The sequence below is a fragment of the Diabrotica virgifera genome, chromosome 2, assembly GCF_917563875.1.
Source record: "Diabrotica virgifera virgifera chromosome 2, PGI_DIABVI_V3a".
Lineage (NCBI taxonomy): Eukaryota > Metazoa > Arthropoda > Insecta > Coleoptera > Chrysomelidae > Diabrotica > Diabrotica virgifera.
This window is the reverse complement of record NC_065444.1, coordinates 216,379,280-216,395,168: the sequence shown is the minus strand read 5'-3', so window position 1 is coordinate 216,395,168 and position 15,889 is coordinate 216,379,280. Positions and strand designations below refer to the sequence as shown.

At 30.9% G+C, this 15,889-nt stretch overlaps 1 protein-coding gene across 1 annotated transcript in view; it reads left to right on the top strand.

Annotated features, from left to right (window-relative positions):
• The window catches only part of LOC114327777 (C-1-tetrahydrofolate synthase, cytoplasmic), a 187,478-nt gene that overhangs the window by 104,020 nt on the left and 67,569 nt on the right, over positions 1 to 15,889 (top strand). The window contains exons 3-5 of the mRNA XM_050643088.1: positions 8,328 to 8,526; positions 10,237 to 10,373; positions 13,432 to 13,666. Coding sequence (XP_050499045.1) covers positions 8,328 to 8,526; positions 10,237 to 10,373; positions 13,432 to 13,666 — 571 coding nt within the window. The remainder of the gene's footprint in view (positions 1 to 8,327; positions 8,527 to 10,236; positions 10,374 to 13,431; positions 13,667 to 15,889) is intronic.

Sequence of the window (15,889 nt, the reverse complement as noted above, 5' to 3'; positions counted from 1 at the left end):
AACCCCTAACTTTAATTTTTTTAATAGCACCCTGTATATTTTTTTATAGTTTTGGATGTGGTCTTTTATCGTCTATTCAACACATTTTCTGAAAATAAAATAGGTTCGTAAATAACCAAGAAAATATCAGTTTAGTTTTGTTAATTATGTGTCCCAGACTAATTTATCCAGGCTATATTTCTTAAACGAATAGAGATTTTCGAATGGAACAAAAACTGATCTATTACATTTGTAATACACTTTAATATAGCGTAGAAAAAAATTATCCCCTAAATATTCATCCCTTAGTTATAACTCCTATTTTTTTTAAATAGCACCCTGTAAGTTAGGGATGAATATTTAGGGGATGAATTTTTTCTACGCCATATGAAAGTGTATTACAAATGGAATAGATCACTTTTTGTCCCATTCGAAAATCTCTATTCGTTTAAAAAATATAGCCTGGATAAATTAGTTTGGCACACACAATTAACAAAAATAAACTGATAGGTTCTTCGTTATACAGGGTGTCCCGAAAAGATTGGTCATAAATTATACCACACATTCTGGAGTCAAAAATAGTTCGATTGAACCTAACTTACCTTAGTACAAATGTGCTCATAAAAAAAGTTATAGCCCTTTGAAATTACAAAATGAAAATCGATTTTTTTCAATATATCGAAAACTATTAAAGATTTTTTATTTAAAATGGACATATATCATTATTATGGCAGGATCATCTTAAAACAAAATTATAGTGAGATTTGTCCACCCCATAAAAATTTTATGGGGGTTTTCATCCCTTAAACCCCCCCAAACTTTTGTGTACGTTCCAATTAATCCAGTGTTGTGGTACCATTAGTTAAACACAACGTTTTTAAAACTTTTTTGCTTCCTAATATTTTTTCGATACGCGAGTTTTTATCGATATGCGGCTTCTTTTTTAATATATTTACATAAAATTTTTATGGGAGATTTGTTCCTTTAAACCCCCCCAAATGTTTGTGTACGTTCCAATTAAATTATTATTGTGGTACCATTAGTTAAACACAGTGTTTTTAAAACTTTTTTGCCTCTTAGTCTTTTTTTGATAAGTCACCTTTTATCGAGATGTGGCTTCTTTTTCAAAATATAACTAAGAATGTAAATTAAAAATACATTTTCAGATTATTATTAACAGGTCTCTATTATCGTACTTAACCATATACAAATATGTGGTGGATTCGATAAATATTCAAAATATCTCGATAAACACTGGCTTATCGAAAAAGTTGTAAGAGGCAAAAATGTTTTAAAAACAGTGCGTTTAACTAATGGTGCCACAATAATAATTAAATTGGAACGTACACAAAAGTTTGGGGGGGTTTAAGGGAACAAAACCCCCATAAAATTTTTATGGGGTACACAAATTTTACTTTAATTTTTATTTAAGATGCTGCTGCCATAAGAATGCCACATGTCAATTTTCAATGAAAAATCTCTAGGTGTTTTCGATATATGAAAAAAAATTGATTTTCATTTTGTCACTTCAAAGGGCTGTAACTTTTTTTATATGCACTATTGCATATAGGTAAGTGAGGTTCAATCAACCTATTTTTGACCTCAGAATCTGTGGTATAATTTATGACCAATCTTTTCGGGACACCCTGTATATATACGAACCGATTTTATTTAAAAAAAATGTGTTAATTAGACGATAAAAACCACATACAAAACTATAAAAAATATACAGGGTGCTATTAAAAAAATTAAAGTTAGGGGTTGTAACTAAAGGATGAATATTTAGGGGATGATTTTTTGTACGCCATATTAAAGTGTATTACAAGTAGAATATACCACTTTTTATCCCATTCGAAAATCTCTATTCGTGTAAGAGATATAGCGTGGCTAAATTAGTCTGGGACACCCTGTATATCTGTATTCTCCGTTGTTAGGTATTCGCTTTTTTTAGGTTTATTTCCATCCCATTCTTTGTACTGTTATGATCTGCTTTCTATTACTTTGATATTAATTATTATTTATTTGATTAATTTATTTAATTGTCTCAAATCATATATAAAAATTAATAAAAATTCTCAGGGTGCCTTTTTGTCAAAAAAAAAAAAAAAAATTAAATTATCTTAGGTTATACTTATCCTTTCTCGTGGCTTCATTATCTCTTAGTTGATCCTTATCGGGATAAAAATAGGAAAAGGAAATAAATAGAAATACCATAAATAAACACATACAAATACCTTTATTATCAAAAGCAATGCTCTGTAAATTTATCAATTAAATTCTGTGGGCATAATTGTCCAAATGAAACCTTTATCATATAAATTAATCTAATTCAAAAAAATATTTATCGCTTTGTTCTTGATACCATTAATAAAACAAGCTAAACAAACAAATTTGGTATTCGCAAAATTACTTATACTTCCTATTAAATTTTTGAAATGTTGGAATCTTAAATGCATATGCTTTTACGTAAAAAAATTAACTTCTGATTATAAAGAAAATCTATCACATAGGTTATTGACTGACCTTTTTGATTCACACACAATGATGTCTCCTCTTGACCCAAACAGCTCCTCCTTGTTGATTATGTTAGGCTACCAATCAAAGCCCTCTCCGTTCTCAGCAAACAATCCAGCAGGATACCAGCCACTATTGCTCCAAAACACAAGCCAGGCCTCTTTTTGCCAGTACTCGTTCAATAACTCCAAAACACTCTCCTCTCTTTCTCTCAACAATAATCTCCTGAGACCCAAGTATCTTTTTTACTTGGTGTCACAAATAATTTTAATAACGATAATTCTTGTAACTTTCTCTCTTGGAATTTACAGAATCAAAGAGGTATTTCTTCTCGATTTGATTTGTCTCTCGTTCCACTTTTCAGCTACTCTCACTATCAAAACCACCACTAGTACTTGCTTCTGAACTACTCACGAAAACTTTTGACTGCTCTTTTCGGATGCCGGTAACACAATGATCTTTCTTTTCCAAAACTGTCTCAACTTAATCACTTTTCGGAAATTATCTAAATATTCTTGTCCTTATACAGATTTAAAATTCCAAATCTTTCTACCATTAATTTTTCTAAAAACTAATAATTACAGTTACCTGTGGTTTTACCTTTCTCGTAATAACAAAACAATCTTTTTAAAATTATAATCCTAAATAAATGTTAATTTCACTTATTTACAAATGTCTTTAATTCTTCATGGAAAAACTCATTAAGGAGAAACCGCCTTGCGTGAAAGCTAACTTCTAATAAATATTTACAAATCAATATACAGGGTGTATCAAATTTATGTGCCCGTGTTATATTAAAAAAATTAAATTTTTATTCTATCTTTGATTGCCAAATTGACACACAATAGTACATACCTGTTAAAATTTTCTCCTCGTAAAACTGAGACCATCTTCGTCTTGTGCAATTTTTGGTCGTTAGCAAATCTTAGGGTATATATTATGTATTCGTTTCTTACTGGTATACCAATTCCTTCGCACTTTCTTTTCCATGGTTTCAGCGTTTTTTCCAAGAATATTTTGAACAGGGCAGGGGATGTCGAGCAGCCCTGTAGCAGTTCCTTTGTCGTCTTAAATGTACTGCATATTTTATTGGCCGTTTTGATAGCTACTTAGTTATTCTTTTAGAATGCCTTTATTGCTTTTACGAATATTCGTGGAATTTCGATGCTTTCCATTGATTCCCATAGCTTGGTTCTAGGTATCGAGACATAGGCCTGCTTAAGATCTACAAAAGACAGATGGACGGATCTATTTTTGGCCATTCTTTTTTTGCCACCCTTTATACATAATTATGTTAATGTATATTATTGAATAGATAATTAAATAACCTTTCAAATAAGCTAGCACACGACCCCTATTCTCATTTAAAAAAAATCATCGATTACGTCATCACACTCAGGTGGAGGAAGTCACTAGTATGATATATATGCCAAAAAATAACAATTAAAAGTCAAAATCGACCTGTTTCGGGATTTTTCCCTAAAGTTACCGGGTTACGAAATAACGAATTTATTCCTTTCATTTGTATCATACTGTATAATGTGAAGGGGAAATAATTCCATTCAATAAAGAAGAGTAAATTGAGATGCTTAATTAACTGGATACTCTTTTTTCCTTTGTTTTATTCATTTGCATCCTTCTTCTGCCTCTAGTTGCACGAAAAGTTGCACTATGTAAATATTTAATTGAACTTATTGTTCCAATTTGAAACCCGATGGTAATAATATTCTATTGCATTTAAGTGGCTAGTATATACAAAACAGCTAGCTTGATTGAGAAAGTGTTTTTAACAACTATATTTTGATGTTCATTAAAATTATAAGCCGTAAAAAATCTTACTTGAAAATACTCAGGAGTCATTAGGTTCTCAAATACGAAGACTGGTATTCGATTCCTGAAAGTTCTCGAAATTTACGGTTCTCGAGAAAATGCTCGATTCTTAGAAATTCCCGATTACTGAGTTCTCGATTCTTGAAAGAATTTGATTCTGTTCGTCACTACTTAAAAATGACGTGCGATTAATTAATATACTGGGTTGGGATAAAGTATGGAACCAAGCAAATATCTTTGAAACGAAAAGAAAAATATTTATGAAACTTCGTATGCAAGTACAGTGACGCAAAAGGCATCTGTTGCCATATTTTTTGTTACTACTCCACTTCGGATTTCACCGGAAATACCCTTAACTTATTTAATTTAAATGGGACACCCTGTATATTTTTGCGGATTTTAAAGGAACTTGTTATTTTTAATTCATACATACCAAATTTGGTAGAAAAAATTTGTTAAAAAGTGTCCGTAGATAAATTTTTGTATTAATACAACGTAGTAGGAAATAAACGAGTACAATCTATACTGTAAACTAAAATTGTTGTTTACATGCACTGCATGACTTATTTGAATTTATTATAGTAGGTAAAACTGTTACTGAACTAATTGAAAGAAATAAGTTTTATTAAAAATGGTTCATTTACGTGAAAAAGATCGTATTAAAATATTAATGATAATCGGTTATGGTGAATTTTCATTTTTTGGAAGTGAATTTTCCAAATCGATGGATTGGACGTAGAGGATTCATAGATTGGCCCGCTTGTTCTCCGGACCTAACCCGTTAGATTTTTTTTTGGGATTATCTAAAATCACGTGTTTACGTTAGGCGATCAACATGCTTGTAGGATTTGAGACAAAGAATAATTGATGAATGTGAACTAATACGTGGAGAAATCTTGCAAAAAGTGACTCACGAATTTATTTATAGGCCTTAGGAGTGACCTTGTTAGGAGGCGAACAGCAAACATTTTCAACATTTGAAATTATTTTTCTTATTTTTAATATCATTGGTCTAACGTAAATAAATTAACCTATTTTTTAACTGTAAAGAGATTTATTTCTTGTTTTAATAGTTTTTTCTTCCAAACTTGGTATGTATGAATTAAAAATAACAATTTCTTTTAAAATCTGCAAAAATATACAGGGTGTCCCATTTAAAGTTAATAAGTTAAGGGCATTTCCGGTGAAACCGGAAGTGGAATATTAACAAAAAATATGGCAACAGATGCTCTTTGCGTCACTGTACTTCCATGCAAAGTTTCCTAAATATTGTTCTTTTCGTTTCAAAGATATTTGCTTGGTTCCATACTTTATCCCAACTCTGTATACGAATAGAAAAATACATATATTTTTTTCTCCCGCTATTGATATCATGTTTGTGTTTGCACAATAAATAAGAAAAATTTCAAGATATACACGTCAATTGATTTAGTAAAAATAATTTTGAAATTATTTAGTTTCTGATAATTCACTAAAAATACTGTAATCACTATTTAAAATTGCCGATCATTTATTTTAGCAAACATTAAACGATACAAAAATAGCACGTTAGACAAATACCTACATAGCAGTTGAAATAAGTACATTATTGTAGGTGTGTCAAAGGAAAAATCTTTTTCAGTGTGTTTATTTAAAAGATTAGGATTTAATTATTAAACATACATACATAATGAATCCTCTTCTACTCTTTCTCTTCTCTCGTTCTTGCTCTTCGCCATTTGTGTTACTTCTTATCAAGATTTGCCGTTATTTTGTAACATCTCTATGTCGCTCTTCCACTCTTTTATTGGTTGACCTCTTCTGTTTTCGCTACTGGTTTAGCTTTCCACGCTCTTTTTACTTGACTGTCATACTGCCTAGTAGTGTTAAATGACCTAACCATGCTAATTTTACCGGTTTGATTTAAGTCTAATATTTGTTATTTTTTTTTTATTTTTGAGTAGGTAGGCCTTCTTGCCCTTATCGCTTGTTCCTGGATATTTCATCTCTGCCGCTTGTATAGTACTTTGGTGTCTTCAGTTTAAAATCCCGTTTTCTGCTCCGTATGTTAATGTTGGCCTATACAGGGTGTCCAGAAACTCTACCGACAAACGAAGACAGGAGAGTCTTCAGATAATTTTAAGATAATTTAACCCAATTCACTTAGTCCGAAAATGCTTCCTAAGGGAGCTAGAGCTCTTTGAAAATGGCGTCTTGTAATTAGTTTTTCTTAAATACCTCCAGAACTCTTCTATTCAGAAAAGCAAAATTTGGTACGCGTATTTATCTTCAAAATATAAATCTAATCTATCCATTGCAAATTTCTAGTACCGATCATAGGCGTCCGTTTTGGGTAGGGCAACGGTTATTTTATCACATAACTTTTTTATCTTTAACTTTTATGCATTTCTGACACTGGATTATTAAATTGTGAAGTATTCCAGTACTAAAAGGTACTCTTGTTTTAAATCGGTAGGACACACCGTTTTCTAGAAAAATCGATTTAAAAATTTTTCGCTTTCTGAATTAAAAAAAAAATTCAAAAAAAAATCTGTTTAGAAAGACGAAAACTGGTACATTTATTTATATTCCAGAGATAAATCGATTTCATTAATTGCGAATTTCTAGTACTGGTCATAGGCGTCCGTTTTGGGTAGGTCAACAGTTATTTTATATTATAGCATAAATTTTTGTCTTGAATTTTCGAGCATTTTTGACACTAGATTATTAAATTATGAGGTATTCGAGTACTAAAAGTTACTCTTACTTTATGTTGGTAAAATACTTCGTTTTTTGTTGAAAAGTTCTTTCAATTTTTTTTTCAAATTCCAAAAACGAAAAACATGAGGCACATCTGCACAAATTAGGAATAATTAATTCATTATGTTTAATTCAGTATGTTTTTGTGATAATGTTTCGATTAGAGATTTAAACCATATTTTCTTGGAATGCAAAATTAACGAGAGATATATAAATCAATTATATTACAATTTACGACAAACACAAGTTCATTTTCCAATTAGTATAGAATATCTACTAAGTTGTCATAAAATGGAAATATTTAAATTACTCATAAACTACTTGAAAGAAACAAATATAATCATTTAAGTGAAATACGTATAAATATAACAAAACTAATAAATTGAGGTAAAAATAAAATAAAAATCTGTGGCTAACGGACTCGCATCCAAGCCATTTTTTCACACACGCACACACACAAAAACGAAAAACTTTCAAATCGATTTTTCTAGAAAACGGTGTGTCCTACCGACTTAAAGCAAGAGTACCTTTTAGTACTAGAATACCTCACAATTTAATAATCCGGTGTCAAAAATGCATAAAAGTTAAGGTCAAAAAAGTTATGCGATAAAATACCCGTTGCTGTACCCAAAACAGACGCCTATGACCGGTACTAGAAATTTGCAATGGATGGAATCGATCCATCTCTAAAAAGTAAATAGGCATACCAATTTTCGTTTTTCTAAATAGAAGCCTTCTGGAGGTATTTAAGAAAAACTAATTTCATGACGCCATCTTCAAAGAGCTCTAGTTCCCTTAAGAAGCATTTTCGGACTAGGTGAATTGGGTTAAATTGTCTTAAAATTATCTGAGGAATCTCCTGTCTTCGTTTGTCGGTAGAGTTTCTGGACACCCTGTATATGTATTGTTTCATATATTGTTATCTTCACTTTCCTTGAAATTTCTGCGTTGTTGATGAATCGTCTATTTTGTACCTGGAATAGATTTCCTATACTCTCAAGTTCATCGTTGAAATAGTCTTCGATGTCTATTATTTATTACTGTTCTCAGGTTTGTTTAATTTAGTTTTTGTTGATATATCACTACATACTTCATTTTCATCATTCGTATCTGTTTTATTTTTATTGTAATTACTTCTGTTTTATCTTACAAATTAAAATCAATTTCATAGTATCGCTTTGTTAATCTCCATGGTGATCTTTTAGTTTAAAGTTTGTTTTTGAATTTTGAATTTGATAGTAAATTATTTTGATTTTATTTTTTAGGGAAATTAACGAACAACTGAAAAATGTTGTAAACGAAATTAAAACAAGGTTACCAAATTTTCAACCAGGCTTAGCTATTGTTCAAGTAGGAGATAGAGAAGACTCAAATGTATATATTCGCATGAAAATACAGTCTGCTTCAAATATAGGAATCAAGGCTCAACATATCAAATTGCCAAGAAGCATAACAGAATTAGAAGTAAGTATTGTTAGCTTTTAGATTATTTATAGTTAATTGTAAATTATCATTGCTGGGAGAATGCTATTTGCAATTTTATCAGCCCATAGAACAAGCGGGCCTTAGAAAAACCTACGGAACAAACGATCACCTACTGGTAATAAAAAAATCTTATAGAAAAATGTACTAACTATAATAAACCACTAGCTTTAATATTTGTGGACTATTAAACGGCCTTTGACATCATAAATCAATAAAAAATGTTGGAAGCTTTGACAGAATGCCGTATTGACTATCGCTATTAAAATATAGTTAAACACATATACCAACAAACGCAATAGCCAGTGTTAGAGTGGGTGATCGTCAAACCCAGAAAAACGGGAGGAAACCCGTGTTGAGCTGCCCCCCACTTGCAAAAATTAAAAAACAAATAGCCCTGATTTATGAGCTATTTATGAGCTTTCATATTCCGCAAATTATCAAATAACAGAAGAAGTTAATATGATCAAAATTTATACTCCAAAAATTTTTCCAAAAAAATGATATTGGTTTTTTTTTGGAATAACTCTGTTAATTTTTATGATATCATGCACATCCAACTATTTGAAAGGTAATTTCAAGAGCTATAAAACTGCATTACATTTAATCTTTCAAATACTTTATTTTTTACGATAATAGGTTAAAGAGCTCCAGTTACATTGTTCTCGTAGTATAATTAAGGCTTAAACGTTTCTATCTTGGATATTTTGATTCATACAGAAATCAAAAGACAAGTAAAATCTTTGCTAATAAAAAAAACTCAAATTTCGTTATCTATCATTTTTTATGTGTATCGGGTATTGTTGGAGTTACTATCAAAAGCAAATAATTTACGGAAATTTAAAAAATTTTGATTTTTTTAAATCATATAGGTATATATGTATTTTTAAAAATATTCATTCTAAATCGGTCAAAAGGTTTAAGGAATTGCTTAATTTGGATTATATCAACTTCTTTCGGTACTCATTTAATAAGTATTTTTGAGTACTTTGACAAATATATATTAAGTATATTTTATAAAATGCATCGTTTTCCTGTTAATTAGGCTTGAATAATTAGATTTGAGTTCTCTCCAAAAAAAAAAATACATTTAATTAACTATTATAACTCACTTTGAATAAACAATAAAAGGTTTTTCAAAGCTTTAATTTTGGTAATGATAACTTTTTTATGAAAACTTGCACTTTTTAAGTGATTTGCGAAAAGCCGCTTTAAAGCATGCATTTTTTCACGAAAAATTAAAATCTTTGATCTTTAATAATTCAAAAAGTATTAATTTAATTTAATAACTTTATATAACAAATTTTGCTTATAATTTGTCCTTCAATCGATTTGTGGATTTATTTTTAATAAAATAATTTTCACCCACGAGATGGGGGTGGTATCCAAGCTCAGGGTAAAGTCGCAAGGTGGCATCATGTCACCTTTGTTTCTTGTTTTTTTTTCACTTTCTTTATAGGTTTCTTGAAACTTATTCTGTGAAAATGCCAAACTATTTCATTAGAATATTTTTTCGAGCTTTTCGCTATATCTGATTCGATATTTTAAGTTTATTTTCTCTTTTATTTATATGCCTTTCTGCCGTCTTGTGAAATAAAAAAAATGTAAAATTATAAAAACGTTTTTATAATTTGAAAGAAAGAAAATCAATACATTTTAAAGTAGATTAAAGTAACTAGGTCATTATTTTAGGTATTAAACAAAATAGAAGAGTTAAACAATGATCCAAATATTCACGGTATCATCGTGCAGATGCCATTAGAATCTGACAATAAAATTAATTCCAATTTAGTTACTGATACAGTATCGCCCGACAAGGATGTCGACGGGTAAGATAAATTTTATAACTTATATATAAATCACACAAATAATTAAAAAGTCTTTTAAATATTTACTTTCAGTAGGTATTCCAGTTGTAAATGATTTCTACATTATTTTGGAAAAATAATTGTCCCGTAATTAAATATCTATTCTTATTTGACGATTTATTAGAACTGGGTGATAATTTTATTGATAGCCAAACGTCTGTACTGACCTACAGGGTTATTAATTAAGAATGTCCAATCTCTGAATTGTAGATTCTAGACTTCAAAATAATAAGATTTAACCCTAATCACTTAAATAAAATGTGGCTCTTTACTGAGTTACAGGGTGTTTTATTTAAAAATTTAATAACTATTTCTACCCCATACCCGTACCGTAGACTTATATATTACCATAGACAGAGTGTCATTCAGAGTGAAGTGACGACACCATCTTTTTTATTTGGCTCAGTGCTGTTTCACTCTAACGCATAGTAAAGTTGCGTCAGTAATCCTCCCCTTCCGTGCCTATACGCTCTGAGCTTCGCTTGTGTCGCTCCTGGCGGATTACTAATTCAACTTTCACTGGTAATTTTTAAATTTAATATTTAATTGTTATCGCTTAATATTTACAACGCAAAAATGTAATTAAATTGTAATCGATTTTTTTAAGATTTTGCTAATCATTTTGACGTTCTATTGATAAAATATGAATTTCTTACTTCGGATACTTTCACAATTATCGTGTAGATGGCGCAGAATAATTTATAATTACATATTACGGAACATTAAAAAAGCTTAAATTCAGCATTTAAAACGTAAGTATATTTAAGGTAAAAATATATACCACAGCTTTGGCCAACTAATATTTTTTATAATTAATGTTTTTAATTTTAATTTTAAATTAATCACTTTGACATTTATGTCAAATTTCCGGTAAACGTTTACAGACTTGCCACTACTGGCGCTCGCGAATTTGTAAATATCCCCTCTACGTACGAGCTCACAGCGTATACTCACACTTAATGTCATTTTAGTTTGAGATACAAAGATACAATGCAGAGCAGATACAATGTGCTAGAAAGAGATACCGCAAACCAGTGAAATAGATCTTGTCGTCAGGCAGTGCGGAGTGTAGGCTCATTCTATGTTAATATTTACCTCTATGACCCGTACTTTAAAAATGTTTGACATATCCTTGTCATACTTCTCAAAAAGTGTAGTTACCGTACACCCTACTAAATTATGATAAACAAACGTTTCTGGCTACTACCAGAGGCGTACGAGAGGGACAGTGAATGGTCTACCCTTTCCAAATTCTACGCCACTGGCGGAATTGCTATTTTCACAACATATGCGTGTTTATCCGATTTTTTGCGGGTGCGGCGAGCTCCATTTCAAAATTCTCCTATTTTCTTCCAAAAAATATTTTTTCTAGTTTCTTTGAAATATTCTAAATAAAATAGTTTCTTGACATTTTTCTCAAAAGTTAACAATTTTAAAGTTATAAGCGATTTAAAATCCAAAAATGCGTTTTTTGGCATTTTTCGGATTTTAAATCGCTTATAACTTTAAAACTATTAATTTTTGAAAAAAATGCCAAGAAACTTATTTTATTTAGAATATTCCAAAGAATCTACAAAAAATATTTTTCGGTGGAAAATAGGATATTTTTGAAAAAGAGCTCGCCGCACCGGCAAAAAAATCGGATAAACACGCATATTTACCAATTAAAAAACAACGGTATAAATTAAGGTTAGACGCAACCACTCTTCAGAATCTTGAAGCTAAATGTTTATTCTTCAATTTAAGTATCTGGCAACCTCAAAAATACTAATGTAAATATGAGTTTTTAGGCCTCGAAAATGCGTATTTTCGCATTTTTCAGATTTTAAATCGCATATAACTCGAAAACTGTCAATTTTTAAGAAAAATTAAAAGATACCTTTCTTGTTTAAAATGACCCAAAAAACCTAAAAATATATATGTTCCAGAGCAAAAAATGGTAATCTTTTGTATTTGTTTAAAAAAATTGTTTAAACAATTTCTGCCCAAAAATTCCGGCCGGCACCCTTCAGATTTGTTTAAAGGGGACATTTTTGAATAGGAATCCACAAAGAAACCGAATCAGAAATTTTTTCAGACGGGAGCGGTCTCACCACATGGACTAACCTGTTTTCAGATTTTTCTATAAATGTGCGCCGCCTTTAAATATCCGAAAAAATGTTTTTATGTGGTTTTTGGGATGTCTCCATTTTATAGACTTTAAAATAAATCAAATGCATTTTTTACGTTTTCTTTGTGATTAAAAATACGACACAGCGTAATTTTAACCTTCCTACCCCCTCCTCCCCCTCCACCAAAAATGGTATCTTTTCGTTTTTATTAATTTTTTTTAGATGGGTTCACATGAACAGTTGATGCTTTTACAAAACATATCTATTCTTTTTATTTTTATTTTTTGGAAAAAGCGTATAACTATATATTTTTTTGGAGATGGCTGCTCGTTTATTTTTTTGTTTTGTGTATTTTATGAAAAACTATATTTCTATTTTTTTTAATTGCCACCTTTAAAAACCCTAAAAATTGATTCTTTTTAGGGATATAGTAGGTTTTTGGGGATATCCCCTTTTTATAGACTTAAAAATAGATCAAATCAGGTTTTATTATAGGTTATAGTATATAATTTGAACTAACTGAGTTCTTTATGACATTTAAAATGGGAGAAACACGTTTAAACCCCCCAAAAACGTGGACTTTTTTTAATTAGAAATATAGTTTTTGATTAAATATCTACAAAAAATAAACAAAAATTAGACCTGCAGCTATCTCCAAAAAAAGTTATAAGCTTTTTTCGTAAACTAAATAAATTAAAATGAATTTTGAGGTTCTGCAGGTACACTTCTCCTCACAGGGGTGAGGAGTGAACCCCTCCTAACGGAGTACCCTTTCACTATTAGGTATAAATATTACCGTTCAAAAGATACAAGTGGGTGTGGAGGAAGGGGATTTTCTGCTGTTACCGTATATAAGATAGCTATAATTAATAATTCTAGATTATTTTTTTAACGAATAACTGTTTTAGTTTAAACACCATCAATGAAGGAAGAACAGCAATTGGAGAACTGACTTCTTTCCTCCCATGTACGCCTAACGGTGTAATTGAACTGATTAAGAGAAGTGGCCTACCTATTGCAGGAGCTAATGCTGTTGTTCTAGGAAGAAGTAAAATTCTTGGAACCCCATCAGCTGAATTACTCAAGTGGAATCACGCCACCGTCACTGTGTGCCATTCGAAAACCAGAGATTTACCAGCAGTGGTATGTTGTTGTATTATAATTTTTTAATTAAGGTTGTTTTTTATATTGCATTAAAATATATTTTACTTCTGCTTCTTTTTATGTAGACATGACTGTTTTTTCAATGGGATTCCAGTAAGTTGTCGTTCCATCGTTTTCCTGGTCTTCTAATCTGCTATTGGGAAACCGTCTCTCGCCGTCTTTATTACTAATGTTGTCATTCTATTCTACTCTTCTGTTTCTTACCCAGTTATTAATGTTCTCCACCTTGCATCTCCGTCGTATATCTGTACTTCTAGCTCTGTCCCATAGTGTCTTACCATCGATTTTTCGAAAGGTTTCATCTCTGCTCTTTCCAGCATTCTTTTTGTTCTTTCTGTTTCAGGTCGTGTAGGTATGTCATTATGGGTCTAATGACTTTTTTGTACATTCTCCTTTTATTTCTTTCCTAATATTTTTATTTCTCCATATTGTTTCACCCAGGCAACCTGCGGCTTTGTTTTCTCTATTCATTTGATCTTCCACTTCTGTTCGAGCTTTCCGTAGCAAGCTATGGTGATGGCCCTTGAGCTTTAATTTACATCTTAGATTTGCTGTTGTAACCATGCATTTTTTCATTTCTGGTGAAATTAACGTGTTAAATTTTTTAGCGGTTGTATTAAATTTGTGCAGCACACGTTGGAAATAATCTTTACTTTGAGAGGTTAGTATTGCCTCGTCTGCAAAACAGATTATTGGAAGGTGTTTTTCTCCCGTGTGGTATCCTTTTTTATGTCTTACTTTTTTTATTATTTCATCCATGATCAGGTTGAATAATAGAGGATTCAGGGAATCCCCTGTCTAATACCACTGCCAGGTCCAATTGGATCAGTTAGTTTTTCATCTACTTTTACTTCTATTGTGTTGTTGTGGTAGATATTTTCGATGGTTTTAATTATTCCTAAAGGTAGCTCTCATGCGTACAGTAAATGGATAACTTCTTTGAATTTTACGTTGTCAAATGCCTTCTTAAGGTGCACGAAACATAAATATGACGATTTGTTGTATTGTAATGATTTTTCTTGGACTTACCTCATTATAATTACAGGTTGTCCAGAAACTCTACCGACAAACGAACACAGGAGATTTGTAAGACAATTTTAAGACAATTTAACCCATTTCACTTAGTCCGAAAATGCTTCCCAAGGGAGCTAGAGCTCTTTGAAGATGGCGTCTTATAATTAGTTTTTCTTAAATACCTCCAGAACGGTTCTAGTTAGAAAAACGAAAATTGGTACACATATTTGTCTTTCAGATGTAAATCGATTCCATCCATTGCGAATTTCTAGTACCGGTCATAGGCGTCCGTTTTGGGTATGGCAACGGTTATTTTATAGCATAACTTTTTTTTATATAATTTTTAAGCATTTTTGACTCTGGATTATTAATCTGTAAGGTATTCTAGTACTAAAAGCTACTCTTGCTTTAAGTCGATAGGATATACCGTTTTCTAGAAAAATCGATTTGAAAATTTTTCGTTTTGTGAATTTGAAAAAAAAATAAAATAAAAAAAAACTATTGAGCAAAACGAAAACTGGTACGTGTATTTATATTCCAGAGATAATTCGATTTCTTTAATTGCGAATTTTTAGTACCGGTCATATACGTCCGTTTTGGGTAGGTCAACGGATATTAGATTAGATTATTAGAACTAGATTATTAAATTATGAGGTATTGTAGTACTAAAAGTTACACTTGCTTTAAGTTGATGAAATACACCGTTTTTTTTTAATTTTTTTTCAAATTCAAAAAACGAAAAATATTCAAATCGACTTTTCTAGAAAACGGTGTGGTTTACCGATTTAAAGCAGGAGTTTCTTTTAGTACCTACTAGAATACCTCATAATTTAATAATCTAGAGTCAAAGATGCTTAAAAGTTAAAGACATAAAAGTTATGCGATAAAATAACTATAGCCCTACCCAAAACGGACGCCTATGACCGGTATTAGAAATTCGCAATGAATGGAATCGATTTACAGCTGGAAGACAAATATGTGTACCAATTTTCGTTATAGAACCGTTCTGGAGGCATTTAAGAAAAACTAATTACAAGACACCATCTTCAAAGAGCTCTAGCTCCATTAGGAAGCATTTTCGGACTAGGTGAATTGGGTTAAATTGTCTTAAAATTATCTGAGGAACGTCCTCTCTTCGTTTGTCGGTAGAGTTTGTGGACACCCTGTATAGCGTCGGTGCATGATCTT